The 17579-nt window shown below is 39.9% G+C and overlaps 1 protein-coding gene across 6 annotated transcripts in view; it reads right to left on the reverse strand.

Annotated features, from left to right (window-relative positions):
- Window positions 1-254: 254 nt before the first annotated feature.
- The window catches only part of Flo1 (flotillin-1), a 283677-nt gene continuing 266352 nt past the window's right edge, over window positions 255-17579 (reverse strand). For 5 of the 6 annotated variants that reach the window (XM_080275747.1, XM_080275745.1, XM_080275749.1 and 2 more), the window contains 2 exons: window positions 16729-16828; window positions 255-888 (listed from right to left, as the gene is read on the reverse strand). In XM_080275747.1, coding sequence (XP_080131873.1) covers window positions 16769-16828 — 60 coding nt within the window. In that variant the 3' untranslated portion in view covers window positions 255-888; window positions 16729-16768. The remainder of the gene's footprint in view (window positions 889-16728; window positions 16829-17579) is intronic. The other variant, XM_080275748.1, reaches the window with a different exon arrangement.

Genomic DNA, 17579 nt, shown 5'->3' on the forward strand with positions numbered 1-17579 from the left:
TAAATAAACCACACCACTGACACATTTACATTAGAAACAATAATGAATGGAACTGCACATCTAACTTTACAATACACTCACACATGACCTACAGGTCATCATTGAAACTGTTTGGTTGAAGTATCGAAAATAAGGACTGCTTATGAAGCAAATCCAATTTTTAAACTCTTGCTTAGCACAAAGAAGCTTAGAAACTCACAGAAGGCAATGCACTCCTCAGCACTTATTGGAAGGGGAGAGGGGTGGGGGGGGGGTTTGAGGGACAGCACTTAAAAGTTTGGGCATTGGAATTTCGAAATGTATCTAAGAAGATGAAAAAATTACTAGACAACATGTACTGTATTTATGTGAGTAGGACTACCTCAAATGGGGAAGAAACTCAATATTTTTACTATAATTAAAGGGAAAGGTGTTGATGGAAAAGGTCATCTTGTGCTGCTTTTAGAGGGATAAAAAGGAAATTATCTGCATGACAGAGAGGGATAAAGTTTGAAAAGTTTCTAAGGCCTCGGAAAAACTGCTGACTCAAGTGATCGGCACGGCTCGGTTCCTCAGTAACCACCCCTAATATAAACAAATGCAGCTGAAGCAATTACTGCCACATGCATCAACTGAGGAACACTTAAATCAAACCTGAAGCAAAGAAAGTAAGTAACAGAATCCTTCCAATAATAAGAGCTAAGTATAATATCAACATTAAGTTAAATTGTCAAAACTTTCAAGAGAAATTTATGAACATGAAACCATGAGGATATTTCCTGTTACGCCTCTGATTTAGGCACACAAAAGTTATAAGAAAAAACTACACTGAACTTTTCCTGAACCGTCTGGTCATGGGGGGTCATTCATCATCACTGTACAGTATACTCCTCACACGGCACGGATGGTCTGGAATGCAGAGAAAAACTGATAAACATATGATGACAAAATAATACTAAAAACTATTGGTTGTACCTGACACTTGCTAATTTATGCTAATTTATATATCATAAGCTGGAGGTATTGAGATGATCCATAGTAGTTAACTCTTTCTACACTTCTCGGATATCTGACGCAGGCTGCCTACGTATGCTTCTGTAATTCTACAGTCTAATGACACATTTGATATTCTGTTCTTATTACCACCATATAATTTTATTCACCTTAGGATATACTTTTTGAAAGGAAGGGATTAGACATAGCCTTAATTAACTTCTTCACTGCATAATCTCTCCATCAAACTGAATAAAATTATCCAGTGGTACAATGCAACCTCTAAAACTCGAAACGTTCATGTCCACAAACTATTCAACTTTTGGACGGAAGATTCAATTATTGTAATTTAGACGTACAGTACTTTTGAAATGAGTTTTGTAGTATGGACTACCATGCTTAATTCAGGAATCTTATTTTTCAGTGTTTGCATAGTACAACAGTTTGCATTTATCGCTGTTAACTCAAGCTAATGATAATTTCAGCATAATACTTGCTACTAACCACGAAGTATTATTCTTGTCTCCTTCCTCACCTTCTGTATGCCCACTTCTGTTCTAAAACATTTCACAGCTGTATTCATATTAAACATCCATCATTATGCTGCACATGAAAATAATTTTCCATTCAATTATTTATTTAAAACAGAACTACACAAATATACATTTCCTTCACTGTTACCCTGCACTGAGTTGTGCAGCAGTGGACCACCTAACTTCTGTTTACAACCTGCCAATGTGTTTTGGAGTGATGCTACATTCATCTTTCACACGACTGCTCATTGCTCACCCACAGTATGTCTAGTCTATTGTTTTTTTTATTATGTATTTTATTACTAAGTACACTTACACAAGTCTGCATTATTGCTGCACCTGTACTGTAGTAATATTAAAATATAAACAGTGATGCAATATCTCCATGCATGTATGGTCGGTCGGGGGTGCCCATCATCCACTCACTCAGTGAGGTGATACTCAACTCCAAGGTAACTCTAAATTGAGTGACAAGCCAAATGATTTCCTATAAAACAGGAAATCATTTCACACACTGAGTGGTAACGTTATAACGATGCAATATGTGTTCCTTATGTGTAAACAATTGGGTTGGCGGAGGGTTAGTGCCCCTCACACGAAAAACAGCTAACTAAATGCAAACAAAATGCCTCAAACCAGGACAGACCAACAGGTGACGAACAAGGACAGTACAAAGGACACGGTACGGATTTCGACGTACTGTAGAATGTAAGGGGTGAGAATGATGAGGTGAAAGAGAGAGATTTTCCAGGTGCTTGAGGGTGCAAGAGTGGACATATGTGGACTGACTGAGACTAAATGAAAGGTGGGTGTGTGAGAGAGCAGGAGTATGGACAGGGTATATGTGAGGAAGTAAGTGAGAATGAGAGGGAAAAAGAGGATGTATGTATTGTTGTGTGCAAGAGATGGAAGGAGAGTATAAAAAAGAGTATAGGATTGTAAGGGCAAGACTGAAAGTAAAATTACAAACATGTGCAACTGTGTGTGTATATGCGCCTATGGAAGACCATGTGAGCAGAGTTAAAGATGGGTTCTCGGCAAATGTGGAAGCGTGCATGAAAAAGTTTGAGAGGAATGAGTGTTTTTGATTGGAGATACGAATGGAAAAGGGAATGTGAAGGTGGATGGAGTGGCTGGTGAGTGGGTTGTGCCTGCAGAAGTGAATGAGAATGGCAGCGTTCAAGTGGACATTCATGTGGGGAGGGGGTTGGTGACAGTCAATACCCTCTTTAGGCACAAAATGATCCACAGGTATACGTGGCAAGTGATGAGAAGGGTGGGTGGTGAACTGAATGAATAGAAGGCGGTGACTGATTAAGTGTGTGTGGATAACAGAATGTGGTATGTAAAGAATGCAAGAGCATAAAGAGGTCAGGGGAGTGGATCTTCTGACCATCACTCGGTGGTGGTGAAAATCAAGGTACAAATACAATGGATGAATACGAAGGACAGGAGGAAGTAGTTCGCAGAAGGAGGGGTGAAAAGTTGCAAAGAGGATGGAAAAGTGGCGTACCTGAGGGGGGGAGGCTGTTTGAAACTGCCCCCCGGGACCCCAAGAGCCTTAAAATTTTATAAGCTTGTTTATTAATATTTAAAAATATATATATTTATCATCCCGACAATCCCGGCTGAAATATTAGATAAGTTTTGAGAATGAGAGGGGCTAAGTTCTTTACGGGGGCCCCCTCCAGGAGGGGGGCCCCGCAAAGGCCCTGCAAAGAACCTAGCCCCTCAGGCCCCCAAATCTCTAGGTACGCCCCTGGGATGGAAAAAAAAAAAAAAGGCAGAATATGAAAGAGAAGTGGAGGAGTGATTGGGTAAATATGATTTGAAGCAGATGCGGGAGGTGGAAGGCGCGTGGAAGACATTCCCAGAAGAAATCTGTGCAGCATGTGAGGTGGTGTGTGGGGTGAATAGAATACAAAAGGGGGTGCAAGGAACAGCACTGTGGAGTGAAGATGAGACAAGCTGTGATGCAAAAGAAGAAGGCATATAGTACGTCGATGGGAAGCAGAGGCATGGAGGAAGCTGAGAGATGGAAGACAGAATTATATGTAGAGAGGAAGAGAGAGGTGAAAAGATTAGTAAGTGAAAGTATGAAGAAAGTGCATGAGGAATTTGGAAGGAATTAGAGGGTAAAGTGGAGGGAAGGTAAGAAAATGTTCTGGAAGGAGGTAAAGAGAGTTAGACAGGGTGATACAGAAGTTAGTAGGGGAGTAAATGATAAAAATGGTAGACTGACAATGGCAAAAAAAAAAAAAAAAAAAAAAAAAAAGTGAGCAGATGAAGAACACTAACCCCTTACCCGCAGGGATGGCTGGACCATGCCGTGCCCCTCCCGCGGGGATAGTAGGAAATCTAGACAATAGACAATACATTGGCTACTTCCAGATCAATGGAGGTATCACTTAGCCTTTTCCCTTTTTTTTTTTCTTTAATATACTTTTTAGTATGATAATAAGTCATAAGGGACATTTCAAAGGGTAATGAACAGGGAAAATTAGCAACCAAGTGCACGTGGGGTGTTGCCAGGTGATAAATTAGCTACTCCAAGGCCAATTGCAGTATCAATTAGTATTTTCCCTATTTTTAAAATATATTTTTTAGTATGAGAATAGGCAATAGGGCACATTTCAATGGAAACAGCGAATGGAAAAAAAATGGCCGGGAGTTGCGTTGTGTGGCCAGGCTGTAGCTAGGCGGGGTAGAGGGGAAAGGAGAGGAGGTGGAGAAGAGAGGCAAACACAGAAAAATGGCTAAACTGGTAACACTGGATGCAAGTACTAGCGGTATTAGCAGCACTGCCTATAGCTACACACTGACAGTACTGATACATGATACAAGACCGCACTTGAAAGCCTGGGTGATTTAAAAATGAAACCTGGATCACAGAAGTGACGCCCCGCGGTATGGTACTTATGTAACGAGCGTCACGGTAGTGACAGTCCACGGGTATGGGGCTAAGGAACTGTTAAACACCGAGAATGAAAGTAATGTGAGTATGTGTGGGTGGGGAATGACTCGGAGGAGGAGGGAGGTGAGAAGGGAGGAAGGGATTAGTAGGATGGAAGTAGTGGAAATAAAGAAGAAAGTCAAAATGGGGAAAGCCCCAAGATTTAATGTACTGTGGGGTGAAATGATGAAGCATGGGGGAGAGATAGTAGCAAAATGGATATGGAAGATGTGTAGACTGGCCTGGGAGAAAGGTAAAGTCCCAAAGGACTGGAAGCCAGTTATAATTATTCCCCTATACAAAAGAAATGGGGAAAAAAGATGTGTATGATAATCATAGGGGCATATGATAGTGTAACAGGAAAAATATTTGGTAGGATACTTACTGACAGAGTTAGGGAAATAACGTAGGAATTAGTGGGAGAATAACAGCAACGTTTTAAGAAGAGAAGAGATTGTGTAGGTCAGATATTCATCTTCAGGTCTTTAGTGGAAAAGCTTCTAGAGAAGGGAAAGAAGTTGTATGTGATCTTCACGGATTTGGAGAATGCATATGACAGAGTGAACAAACAAAGAATGTGGAAAATATTAAGAATATATGGAGTAAATGGGAAGTTCTTGAATGCCATGACGAGTATATATGAGGGTGCTAAGGCAGCAGTGCCTGTGGATGGTGAACTGAGTGAATTTTTCTAAATGAATGTTGGACTGAAACATGGATGTGTCATGTCTCCATGGCCATTCAGTCAGTATACAGATGGGATTATAAATGCAATGCAAGGTAGGGCACTGGATGCTGAAGCAGCCCTAAGGAGAAAGGGCAACACTTGGGAACTTCCAGTTCTGTTGTTTGCAGATGATACTGTACTGTATTGTTTAGTGAAAATGAAGGGGAACTACAAGGCTTGGTGAAAGCGTCTGGGAGAGTGTGTAAGAAAAGGAATCTAAAGGTGAATGTAGGGAAGAGTAAAGTTAGGCTCTTCCAAAGAAACGATGTCACTGAATGTACAGTGATGTTGGATGAAGAGGAAATGGAAAATGTGAGTGCATTTAAGTACTTGGGTAGTGTGATGAGTAAGGATGGAAATTTGGAGGATGAAGTCCTTGAAAAGGTACAACAGGGAAGAAAGGTTCCTGGTTCTTTGAAAGCAGTGAGCATGGAAGTAAAAATGCCAGTGCATGATAGCACCATGATACCAACTCTAACCCATGAAAGTGAAGCTTGGACCTTGTTGGAAGGACACAATTCAAGAGTGAAAGCTGTGGAAATGAGTTATTTGAGAGGAGCATGTGGCATTGCATGAAGACAGACTGACAAATGAGGAAGTGAAGCAGCATTGTGGTGTGGATGTGGATGTGATAAAAAGTGTTAGGAGATATACACTGGTGTGGTTTGGCCATGTGGAGAGGATGAAGAGCAAGAGACTAATAAGGAGAGTGCATGTGAGTGAGGTGAAGGGGAGGAGAGGGAAGGGGAGGCTGAGGATGAGATGATGGGATGGAATGAAGAGGTATGAGAGAGGGGAGGTGTGGGCTGGGGGGGAGGGCAGCGAAATGACAGGGGAAAGGGCGCAATGGAGGCAATTTGTTTGTGGCCATCCCTTACTGGATTAAGGCATCTGACAATAGACAGACAGATAGACAGATGTGTGAAACAAGTGGAAAAAGATGTCAAGGGTTTTTATTTACTGTGGAGTAGATGCTAATTTACTCAAATGTTAACTTAACAGTGGCTTAACAGTGACACAAATCATTTAAAAGAAATATTTTACAAAACTGCTGCCTACCAACAATAATGCTTTTGCTGAATGTAAGTACAACTCATCAGCTAATGACGTCTGACAAGTGGTGTTCCGTAGTGTGTGGTTAAGGGAAATTTCCTGTACTTTCACCCAGCATAGAACATTCATAATCTTATCACAATGCTTTGTTTTGTTGTTTACTGTTGTGTTTCTAACACCGTGACTCTCTTTATGAACATGTGCAAGAACATTTAATTACCCTAGTTTCAGTCTGTAGACTACAGAAATTCTAACTAGTATTACATTTTTATGTTGTACATGGTCTTCTTTCCATCACCACAATCATCTCATAACATAAACACATACTACCTGCTTGGAGCTGGATTGTTCTGTTGTGTACTTTTTTCACAGCACTGCACTAATCAGTATAACAAGGAAACTTTTCTTATGCCATAATTATGATGAAACCTGATAATGTTTAAACTGAATCAAAGAATCAAGAGTTTCTTGAGCACAAGGAGGAAAGGAAATGTTTATTATGGATGACCAGATGCTAGTATGGTCAGTCAGTATTAGGTAAGTGGAGTCACCAATTTTGGATGCTCAATTCTGTGGTCAAATTTAACAGCAAATTTTAAATGATGACAGCAATGATTTCTTAAGTTATGGTATTAACTTAGAATGTGTCTGAACTTTAGACATTCAAATTTTCGAGGTTGCACCGTAGCAAGAACAGGAGAAAAAAACATGAAAAGTAACTAGAGTGATGGAGTTAAGGAACAAATTCTTAAAACTGGTTAATTAAAGACCTTTCACAGGTAAGGTCCCTTATTTTCTTAGAGGTAATTTATCTCCCAATCAGGGCATATTCAGACACTAATCACCTTTGCCAAAACTCTGACCTTATACAGTACAGCATACAGTACAATGAAGATTACAGGGGGAGGGGGGCAGAGGAGGAGAGCACTTCCTGTAACCAAGTCTCATTGCACTATATGTAAAATCAGGGATTTGGTAAGGTTGACTAGTACTGTATCTGATGCAGCCCTGGTGTGGGTAAAACTTTACCTCTAAGAAAATAGGGGCCCTTACCTCTAAATGGTGCATTAATTAACCAATTTGTAAGGCACACTAACCTTAAAATTACAGAACTGTACAAAAAGGTACCTGATAACTCATTTTAATGTAAATTTATGAATCTGATTTCTTATCTGTCTTTCAAATTTTCACAGCAAAATGAAGGTAAAATTCGAAAGATACAATACATATACCGTGACAAAATCATTACCAATCAATGTTCCTTATACCTTAACCCTCGGGCTTCTAGTTCCCACATTGTGTTTGTTATCCTGCCAAGAACTTGCATTATTTACTTTATTTAAGCTGGAAAACACTTTAATTCAAACTAACTTGTTCAAATGAATATAATGTAGAAGTAATTCAACTGACAAACAATAAACAAAAAAAAGAAAGAGCAAATCAATACTATTCTTGTGTCCAGATTTTAGGAATACAAGGTGGACTTTAATTATGCCAAATAAAGTTTCAGGGTTAACGTATCAAAAAGGCATAAACACTAGTCTAACAAAACAATCACATGCTTGCATATGACATCATGCAGTGCTAATGCAAAGGAAATTGCAGTGACAAAAATACTGTGCTTTCTTTCTGCAACCACATTGGCATCAGTAACAAAAATTAAAACATATTATTGCATAACATTAAATACATTTCAACTGTCTTTTCTGATTAAGTTTTACCAACAAATTCATATGTGTAACCATGTGCAATTTTAGCTTTTATGAGTGATCTAAAAGGTACGTTCATCATAAAAAAACATGTACGTTGTGTTATACCATACGAATCCTAATTTATCCATCCAGCCTGTCAGCTATCAATTACTTATTTTTTGCCTCATCACAAGCATAGCAGTCTGCGGCTAGGCTACACAGTCCAAACATTTAAGGTACGGATGACCAGACTTTTTTTTTTTTTTTTAAATAAAGCTAGGAAGAAGGGGAAAAAAGGCCACGAGCCTGCAATAACTGTTCCCTCCATGAGAAAAACAAAATACAATAGAGAGCCAAATTCAAGATCCAATCATTTCGAGATGCCTGGACACACAGCATTTGAAAGACTGGAGATCATAGGAAGCAGGAAATACAAACAAAGGGAGACAGTTCCAGAGTTGATCTGTTGCATAAATGAAGGACTGGGAGTAACGGTTAACTCTTGCATTTGAGAGCTGGACAGAAAAGGGATGAGAGTTTGCTGCTAGACGGGTGTTATGCACCCATCGTAGAGGTGCAGGTATGCAATCAGACAGTTCAGAGGAGCAGTGACCATTGAAGTAGCGATAGAAAAGAGATAAGGATGCAACAGTGCAGCGAAGTGACAGAGGTTAAAGGGAGCCAGTAAGAGGGCAGTTAATGAGACGAAAAGCCTTTGACTCCACCCTATTGAGAAGAGACGTATGTGGGGAACCTCTCCACACATGCAAGTTGTACTCCACACAGGGGAGGATAAAACCCATGTATAGAGTCAACAATTGCGCAAGGGCGAAGAAGGAACGGAGTCAGCTTAGCACACCTAATCTCTTGGAAGCAGATTTTACAAGAGATGCAAAATGATCTTTCAAAGATAAGTCCTTAGTGAATGAAACCCCAAACATGTTCAAGGATGATGCAGGATTATGCCGAATATTTTTAAACATTAGTGGGTACACCTGCGCAAGATTTTGTCGGGTTGATAGGTATAGGAACTGAGTCTTTGATGCATTAAAGATAACCAGATTATTTTTACCCCAGTCAGAGATGCGAGTCAAGTCAGACATTAGGTGTGCCATAGCCACATCCCTTGTTTGCTGAAATAGCTGCTGAGATGGACGTTACAGGAACCGAATGGAAAGGTGAAGGGCGGAGTCATCAGCGTACGAGTGGATAGGGTTATATGTACACCTTAGAAGGTCATTGATGAACAAAAGGAAGAGAGTTGGTGATAGGACAGAGCCCTGAGGAACACCACCGTTGATAGATCTAGGAGAAGAATGATGGCCGTCTACAACAGCAGCTATAAAACGACCAGAAAGGAAGCTATAGATGAAGGCACAGATAGGAGAGAAACTGTAAGAGGGCAGTTTGGAAATTAAAGATTTATGCCAGACTCGATCGAAAGCCTTTGAGATGTCGAGTGCAATGGCAAAGCTTTCGCCAAAGTCCCGAAAGGAGGATGACAAGGAGTCTGAAAGGTAGGTGAGAAGATTGCCAGCGGAGCGTCTCTGCCGGAACCCATACTGACGATCAGAAAGAAGGTTGTGATAGGAAAGATGCTTTAAAATTTTTCTATTAAGAATAGACTCAAAAACTTTTGAGATACAAGATGTTAAAGCAATTGGACGATAGTTAAAGGGTTGGGAATGGTCACCCTTCTTTGTGACTGGCTGAATGAGAGCAAACTTCCAGCAAGAAGGAAATGTACAAGTTGACAGACAAAGGCGAAAGAGTTTGCCTAGGCAGAGTGTAAGCACAGAAGCACAGTTCTTGAGAACAACAGGAGGGACTCCATCAGACCCGTATGCCCCTTAGTGCAGTACATGAGCAATCAGCCCTATTTCATTTGTAAAATTAGAGTTGGCAAATCCATATTAACGCTCTTTCTTATCTTCTGAGACATGAAAAGTAGTTTCAAGTAAGATCTCCTCCTCATAAATTCATACCCTATTAGAACAGACATAAAATCCTAGCCTCTTTACCATTAGACAAAACAACACAGAACAGTATACAATACTGTATATACAAAGAGATGAGACAATTCTGGAAAAGTTCTATATGCACTACCCACCACATGTCTGTCAAGACTGACGCAAAATTGGTGGACAGACACCACCAGGTGTCAGTAGGAACCGCAATTGTTTTCACGCCATACTTTGAAGTGGCTGCCACTTGATGTCATCATCAAAGGGTTGGGAGTTACTTTTGCCACCTCACGCAAGTGTACCTTAGTCTTCTCTGTGACTTTGCAAGGTGCTGAACAATGTTTTCTGAGACTTCTCATCCAATTCCATTCCCCCCTCACTCAGACCCTTTGCCTCATCCATCTCAACCAAGCCTCTTTCCAAGGATACTAAGAAAGGGCTCTGATAGTGTCATAGGGCATTCCTTGGCCAACAGATGCCTAGTTTATTTAGCAGCGAAGAAGTTATTGTGCTGAGAGCGAAGCCAAAGTTGGGGCCGTACGCACACGCATGAATACATCCTAACTCTCATGCCAAAGGTTAATCATCTTCTACTTGTCTTTACTCATCGATGCAACTACCTACAGACCTGGTGATGCTTTTATTCACAAGAAAAAGAGTTAGTGAGTAATATGGTTTTTAATTTATTTCCCTAACTGGTATACAGTACTTTCTGAGATATTATGGTTTGATAAGGCTAATTTGGGAAATACTACCATACTGAAAAAGCATCCGTGCCTAAAGAATGTCGGCCTGTAGGGGGTTAATGACAGACAGTGAAGGAACTGGGGGGGGGGGGGCATTATAAGCGAGAGAGAGAGAGAGAGAGAGAGAGAGACCTGACTGACAGTCAAACAAAGGGAGGATATAGACAGACAATATACAGGTATACCCTGGTTTAAAGATGCAATTGGTTAAGTAAAACCCCATCGTTAGGCGGGGCATCATATATCAGGGTAGATTTAACATGTAAAGTTATGGGATCCGTTTTTCAGCCTTGGGTTCCCCCCCCCCCCAACCAAGTCCAAAACCCACCCACATGTGCCCAAAAACAAGTTTAAAGCCAATCAAAATGGCCTAACAGCTATAAAAGAAGCTAACCTATGCCTAACACCTGTAAATAACTCTCTAAAATCAACAAATAAAATCTGAAATATAAATCTGGAAAAAATCAAGCTTAGTTACCTGTACCACAAGATGACAATGTTCACCCCAACTATGGCTAAAACACATTAATCAAAGTCTAGAAACAATTTACAAATCAACCTTAACACACAAATTAGTCTAAAATATCATCAAAATTGGTAAAATAAAAATAAAAAACCATCGTTAAACTGGGGTTTGACCATCATTAGGCAGGGTTTGGTGGTGTTTCTACCCACATCATTAAGCCAGGGCATCGCATCTAGGGGTATCATATATTGAGGTATACCTGTACTGTTACATGAAGGGAACTAAGCAGATGAAGAAAGTAATATGAAAGGGAAATACATAATCAAAATTAAGGTGAAGGAAATGTTACAATCAATCATAAACATGCAATGTAGACCTATGTCTACTGAATGATATTTTCGGAAAATGTGGCATAAAGTCCTATGTCTGTCGATGGTACAGAGCCTACCAAAAACTGGCAGCAGTAGCATCGGCTCTTTTATTATATATATATGGGACGGGACCAAGCCAATGGGAACTACAGTATCTGGTGGGGTATGGCCAGATTGGGCCTCTATGGGGAGGGGGTGGCCTCCTCCCACCACCTCTCCACCTACTCCAACCACCCATTCCCCCATATACCTCATAAGGCGGCATCACACTGGGACAAAAGTGGCTAACATGTGAGCCAGTTTTGTGAGCCACTAGCCAAACTGACCCATGGTGAGTGAGACTTCACATGCAATGCAGAATGGATAATAATTTTTGCTCACAGCTTGTTGGTGGGATTAGAACCCAAATGACCCTATATTAATTTTGTAACTGGTGAGGAAATATTCTGTTATTCACAGAATGAAACCGTAATGAAAACTGTTAAGTAAACATAATTTAATTCGTATGTTTACTATTCATTTCTATTTTTTTCTTGTGACATTAAATCAGTATTCGGACACTCAGGTGACCAGCTACAGAGGCTGTCTGCTTTGTTTCCAAACAACAAGTGGAAATTAGATTGTGACCAGTATTCGATATGGATCCTACGGCAAGGAAAACTCTAGTAGATTGCTTTGTGGCTCTGGAGTTGCTAAAGTACATGAAGCGGTTGCAGAAACTGAGGAAAAAGGAGTCGGTACACCATGGTGGTTTGTTTACAAATGACCACGAGGCGCCAAGGCAGACAACACTGTTATCCGTTTCAGTTCACAAAAACACACGTGTGACAGGCACTCTACTCTGATAGCCGTTTTGCCTCACAAAAGCTGCTCATATGTTAGCCACTTTTGGTCTAGTGTGACACTGCCTTTAGATACTGTAGCTGGTGCACAAAGCAAAGCATACTTCCTCCCTTCCTCCTCACCCCCAACACCCCCCTTCCTCCCTCCATGAACCACCACAGGCACATGGATTTTTTCCTTGCTATGCACCGCTATAAACTTTATTTTCCTATCATAATTATTACTTCAGCTTGTTTTATGCCTAGAAATATATATTGTTCACAGTTATGTTTGTATGGTTATTAGCCATTCTCTAGCAGATTCATGGGTAGACTTTTTTTTACAATTAACGGTTGCTAGTATGGTAACCACTGGACATGTGAGTGTGAGATATACATTTTCTGGTGTGCAAATTCAAGCTCTTCAACTCTGTAAGAAAAAAAAAATTACATTCTAAGAAAGTAAAAAATCAGACCCTAAATGTGGTTCTGGGGATAGGTGCTCTAAGAGATCTGCGGTCTTCAGGGGTCAAGCAGCCATGCTGCACTATAAAAAATACACAACAGTACTTTTAGTAACCAGTTACATCAAGGGCTGTATTTTGTGGGCTTACCAGCACTTCTTCCTTACCAGTTTATTTCTGCATAAAGTACAGTATTGTAGCCTTGTATTCTCTTACATATTATGAATGTTGTGGAGACGTTAACAGAATGTCAGCAAAATACAGTCAGTCTCAGTATACATCATTTTGGTATTAGATAAACTGACAGAATAATGAGCTAAAAGTTATACCCAAGTTCCTCAAGAACGACGGTGAAATTCACATATGCTGTACTGTGCAATAATTGTGGCGTCCCCAGCTGAATCGAGGCAAACAATAAGTTGGACGAAACTGAGTTGTCACATGCATCAAATAGGTCACTTCAAACTCTAACATGTTGTACAGGTTCAAAGATGAAAGTTGAAGGGATATGTTGGAAAGGACTATAATCCCAAGAGAATACCAGTTTTTCTTCACAAACGCCTCATGACTGGAAACTCCTAGCTGGAGTGAGGCAACCATCAAAGAGAGAGGTGCCGCCACCACTCAGCTCTCAGGATTACAATTCATCACTGGCTGCCAGCCAACAGCCATGCGGCAGCCCCCCACAAATACATACTCAGTTTCCCACGTGCTTCATATCAATCGCATTGCAACAGTGTTTACGCTGTATTTTTTGCCCTTTTTCTGTAAATCTGAGTGCTGCCATTCTGAGGACAATAGCAGAATCAGATGACAGCAATGACCTGGATGCTGATGAGGCCAAGACTGATGACCCTGACCCTATGGTTGATACTGATAATGAAGAAGAAACCCAGTTTGAAAAAGGCTTCTATGACTCTGAATAAGTGCATGAGACAAACAGAAAACATTAGTATTAAGGAAGAATAATATTAAGCAAGAATGGTTAAATAATATCAATCAGTGGTATACATGTGCAAGAAGAAGAAATACAGTGATTGTTATGTTCATACAAAGAGGCTTCTATGACTGTGAATAAGTGTATAAGACAAGCAGAAAGTATTAATATTATGATAATATTATGGAAGAATGATTAACTAATATTAATTAATGGTATACATTTGCAAGAAAAAGAAATACAGTATAGTGACTGAGTTTGTACAAAGAGGCTTCTACAACAACAAATAAGTGTATAAGACATACAGAAAGCATTAGTATTAAGGCAGATTAATATTAAGGAAGAATGATCCAATAATATTAATCAGTGGTAAACATGTGACAAAAAAAAAAAAAAAAATGATTGTTAAGTTTATACAAAGAAGCTTCTATGACTGTGAATAAGTGTACAAGACAAACAGAAGGCATTAGTATTTAGGAAGAATTATTAAATAATATTATTCAGTGGTATACATTCACATGAAATAGAAAACAAGAAGGGACTAAAAAAGTTCTTAAACATGTTACATTATTCGTCACCAAGTCTCTCCTCAACAACACTAAGTGAAAAATTATTATATTTTTCTGCATATTGTCAACACCCAAAAATATATTTTCTTACTGCTTCCAACACAAACACTGTCAATCATTAACAATCATATAACCATCACACAAGCACTGTGACATTCACATACAATAGTTATTATATTTATCATAATGTTCATAACACATCATTAAGTACATTGCTTTTTTGGCTAACTAATACGGAAAACCAATAAACTCAAGAACACAGCATTTGACAGTTGGTGGCGAGGTATCCGCTGCTGTCTGGTCACACACCTCACTCCTACTCCAGAGTAGAAGTGAGGTATGATTGTGCAGGCTTGCCAGGGTCCGCCAACTTCAAATGCTGTTTTCTTGATTCTCTTCACTTGCCTCTCTTCAGCAGGGGCACCACAATTGTGATGGCTGCATATGACAATCCTGCACGGATGCGATGACGCACAGACGTTTGGCCCAAGATGGCCGTTCAGATTTTACATGCACAGAACCCCCAATTTAGGCCTCTCCACGTGCAGCCGTCTTCGCGCCACCCTTCTGATGACCCCATCTAGCTCATCCATTTACTCACTCATCCCACAGCCGTGAATGTCTCCCTTGAATTCCCTGAGTTACCTGACTGTCTCGAACATGCATGGCCATCAAAACACCACTGCTTCAGTGTTATCACCAAATAACAGTGCATAAGCACAATGAATAGTGCAGTCCATAAAGGAGAACAAAAAATCTGTGTGATAAACTGCAACAAGTGACTTGGAAATCATGTCTGGTGCTACCCCCAGTGGAGAGTACAGATGCCACTGAAAGCAAACCTAAAAGGGAGAAATCAGACACTGTTATGCACTATAAGGAGAGGCAGAGGGCAAGCAAGATTGCTGAGACCCTAAAGCTGCCCTAGTCCCTCGCTCACACTACTTCGCTCTCCTCAGCTCCTCCTAAAGACCTAGAGTAACTGGCTAGGCCCTTCAGGTGTCCCACAGCCTTAGGGAGAATTCTTAATGATGAATTGGATCGGTTTAGGACATACTTTAGGTGAGTGGCAGAGGTGTTTTTTCAGGTTTTAGGTTACAAGGTCCTTGACCCCCTCCCTAGCCTCACTGAACCGATGTTATTTCAAACTTGGTATACGATAAATCATCATGCAATGAGTTTTCACTTAATGTAACCCTCATCATTTACTGAGGCTTGACTGTATATGAGAATAATAAGGTGTACCACACAAAATGCTTTACAAAGAAAGATGTGCCACAGGCCTCCTATGCTCACAATACAGATGCAAGTTCAAAATCAATACAAAACTTACAAAACTGTTTTGCAATAATGGCATATATTGCATACATCTGGTAAATAAATCCAAGAATAATCTTATAGAACTGTTCTATGTCATACTTTAACACGAACCATTTCAAAACACCTGCACCTAATACACGTGATCTGCTTCTTTAAACGTATAAAAAAGAAATATGCTTTGGCATTTTTGTTGGACAACTGGAAGTAATGCTTCCGAGCCTTAAGTAATAAGAGTCTACTTCATTCACAGGAAAGAAATGCAATGATACAACAAACTCTTTAACCCCTTCAATCCGATTACATGTTTTCTATTACACCTGTATGGTATATTTTTCGGCATGCCAGTGGATTATAGCCAGATTAGGAAAGCACCCAAATTGTGAAGAGGTTAATGAGGAAAATTATCTTACATCTCCAGTTCTCTCTAATACTGAATATAATAATCTGGAGATAGCAAGGACAGACATGGAATACATCATCAGACTGAAGAAGTTAATATATAAACATAGGTGTTCACGATGCAATACAAGTCATTCTGTCTCTGAGAATGTACTCATAACAGCATAAACAACCTTCCAATAGTGATGTGCTAATTACCCAAGCACTCATGCTTTATGTGACTAACAATAACAGGGGAAAAACAGACACTTATAAAAATGTGCAATGCTGTTCTACAAATGCGTGGGATATAATCTGGAAAATATCACAATGTACAGAAAAAAAAAAAAAAAAAAAAAGTCTACTATACCAAACATTCTCAGTAACCACTAATATCAGTATGATGACAGTTTTAAAAATGTTACTCTGACAACTATTAAGATCTTTTATTAAGCTCAGAAGAAAGTGCTTCATGTGAAGGATTAGAAACAATCTCCAATGATGCATAACAACAAGGGGGGGTCTCAGAAACTGAATAAAGTTGCCTGGGAACACAGAATAACACATAACACACCATCAGACTGAAAGGGCTACTGGTAATTCACATACAAACAATTTGTGCTGAAAGCACCACACTTTTTTTTTTGACCACCTGTGTATGCCAAAAATGCAATGGCAAACGTAAAGAACTGAATGTGATGCAAAAAATAATAAATTAAAAATAATTATGGTGTACATAAGTTTGGGGACACTGACAACATACTTCTCTATGTAACGACCTAATCTTCTGGAATCAAAGCCGACTATCGCTGGGAGGAGGGGCTTGCCCAGGCCGGCTTAGTAGGCACAGAATCCGTTACACCCTTTGGAAAGTCAAGACAAAATATTCTATGTACAGGTTGGGGAAAGAAAAAAAAAAAATCAGTAGCTGGAGGGTTAGCAGAGGTGTAGCATGTATGGGTTGGTACTACACTGAATTGACACTGAGGTGTGGGGTGCGTGGGCTGAGTTAGCGAAGTGTGGATGGGTTATTTTACGCCTGATGATGACAATGATGATGATGATGAAGATGATGATGATGATGATGATGATGATGATGAAGATGAACATCAAGTATCATCTGAAAGTTGCACTTAATTCACAATAGCCGTAATGAAATCAACCTTTTTTTTTAAAGCCGTGAGACAGAGGCATGATGTCCATCACTTACAGCAGCCTTATGCTAGCATGATTGCTAACCACTGATTAAATCCTACTGGGGGGGAGGGGGAATGTGTATGGGAGGGGTTGAAATAAAGCATTAAAATAAGAAACAGTTAGTCCACCTATTCAGTAATCACTGTAATGTGGGCAAGGTTAACATTAGGGAACATAGTTACTGGGATTGTTTGGAGGTAAGAATGTGCAATAATGTCAAGGACAAGTTGTGTTTATATGATTTTAAAACAGATGCAAAGGCAGCAGTATGTTTCAACAATTACAAGCAACGCTCCGAATTCATGGGCCCGAAATTTACGGCCCCTGCTTTTATGATGGATTTCCCCCCAATAAAAATTTTTTCAGCAATTTGAGTCCGTGGAAAGCACTGGGAGGCATTCACAGCATTTCACGGTG

The sequence above is a fragment of the Coenobita brevimanus genome, chromosome 62 (assembly GCF_032717465.1).
Source record: "Coenobita brevimanus isolate Jiangsu-jjx chromosome 62, ASM3271746v2, whole genome shotgun sequence".
NCBI classification, from domain to species: domain Eukaryota; kingdom Metazoa; phylum Arthropoda; class Malacostraca; order Decapoda; family Coenobitidae; genus Coenobita; species Coenobita brevimanus.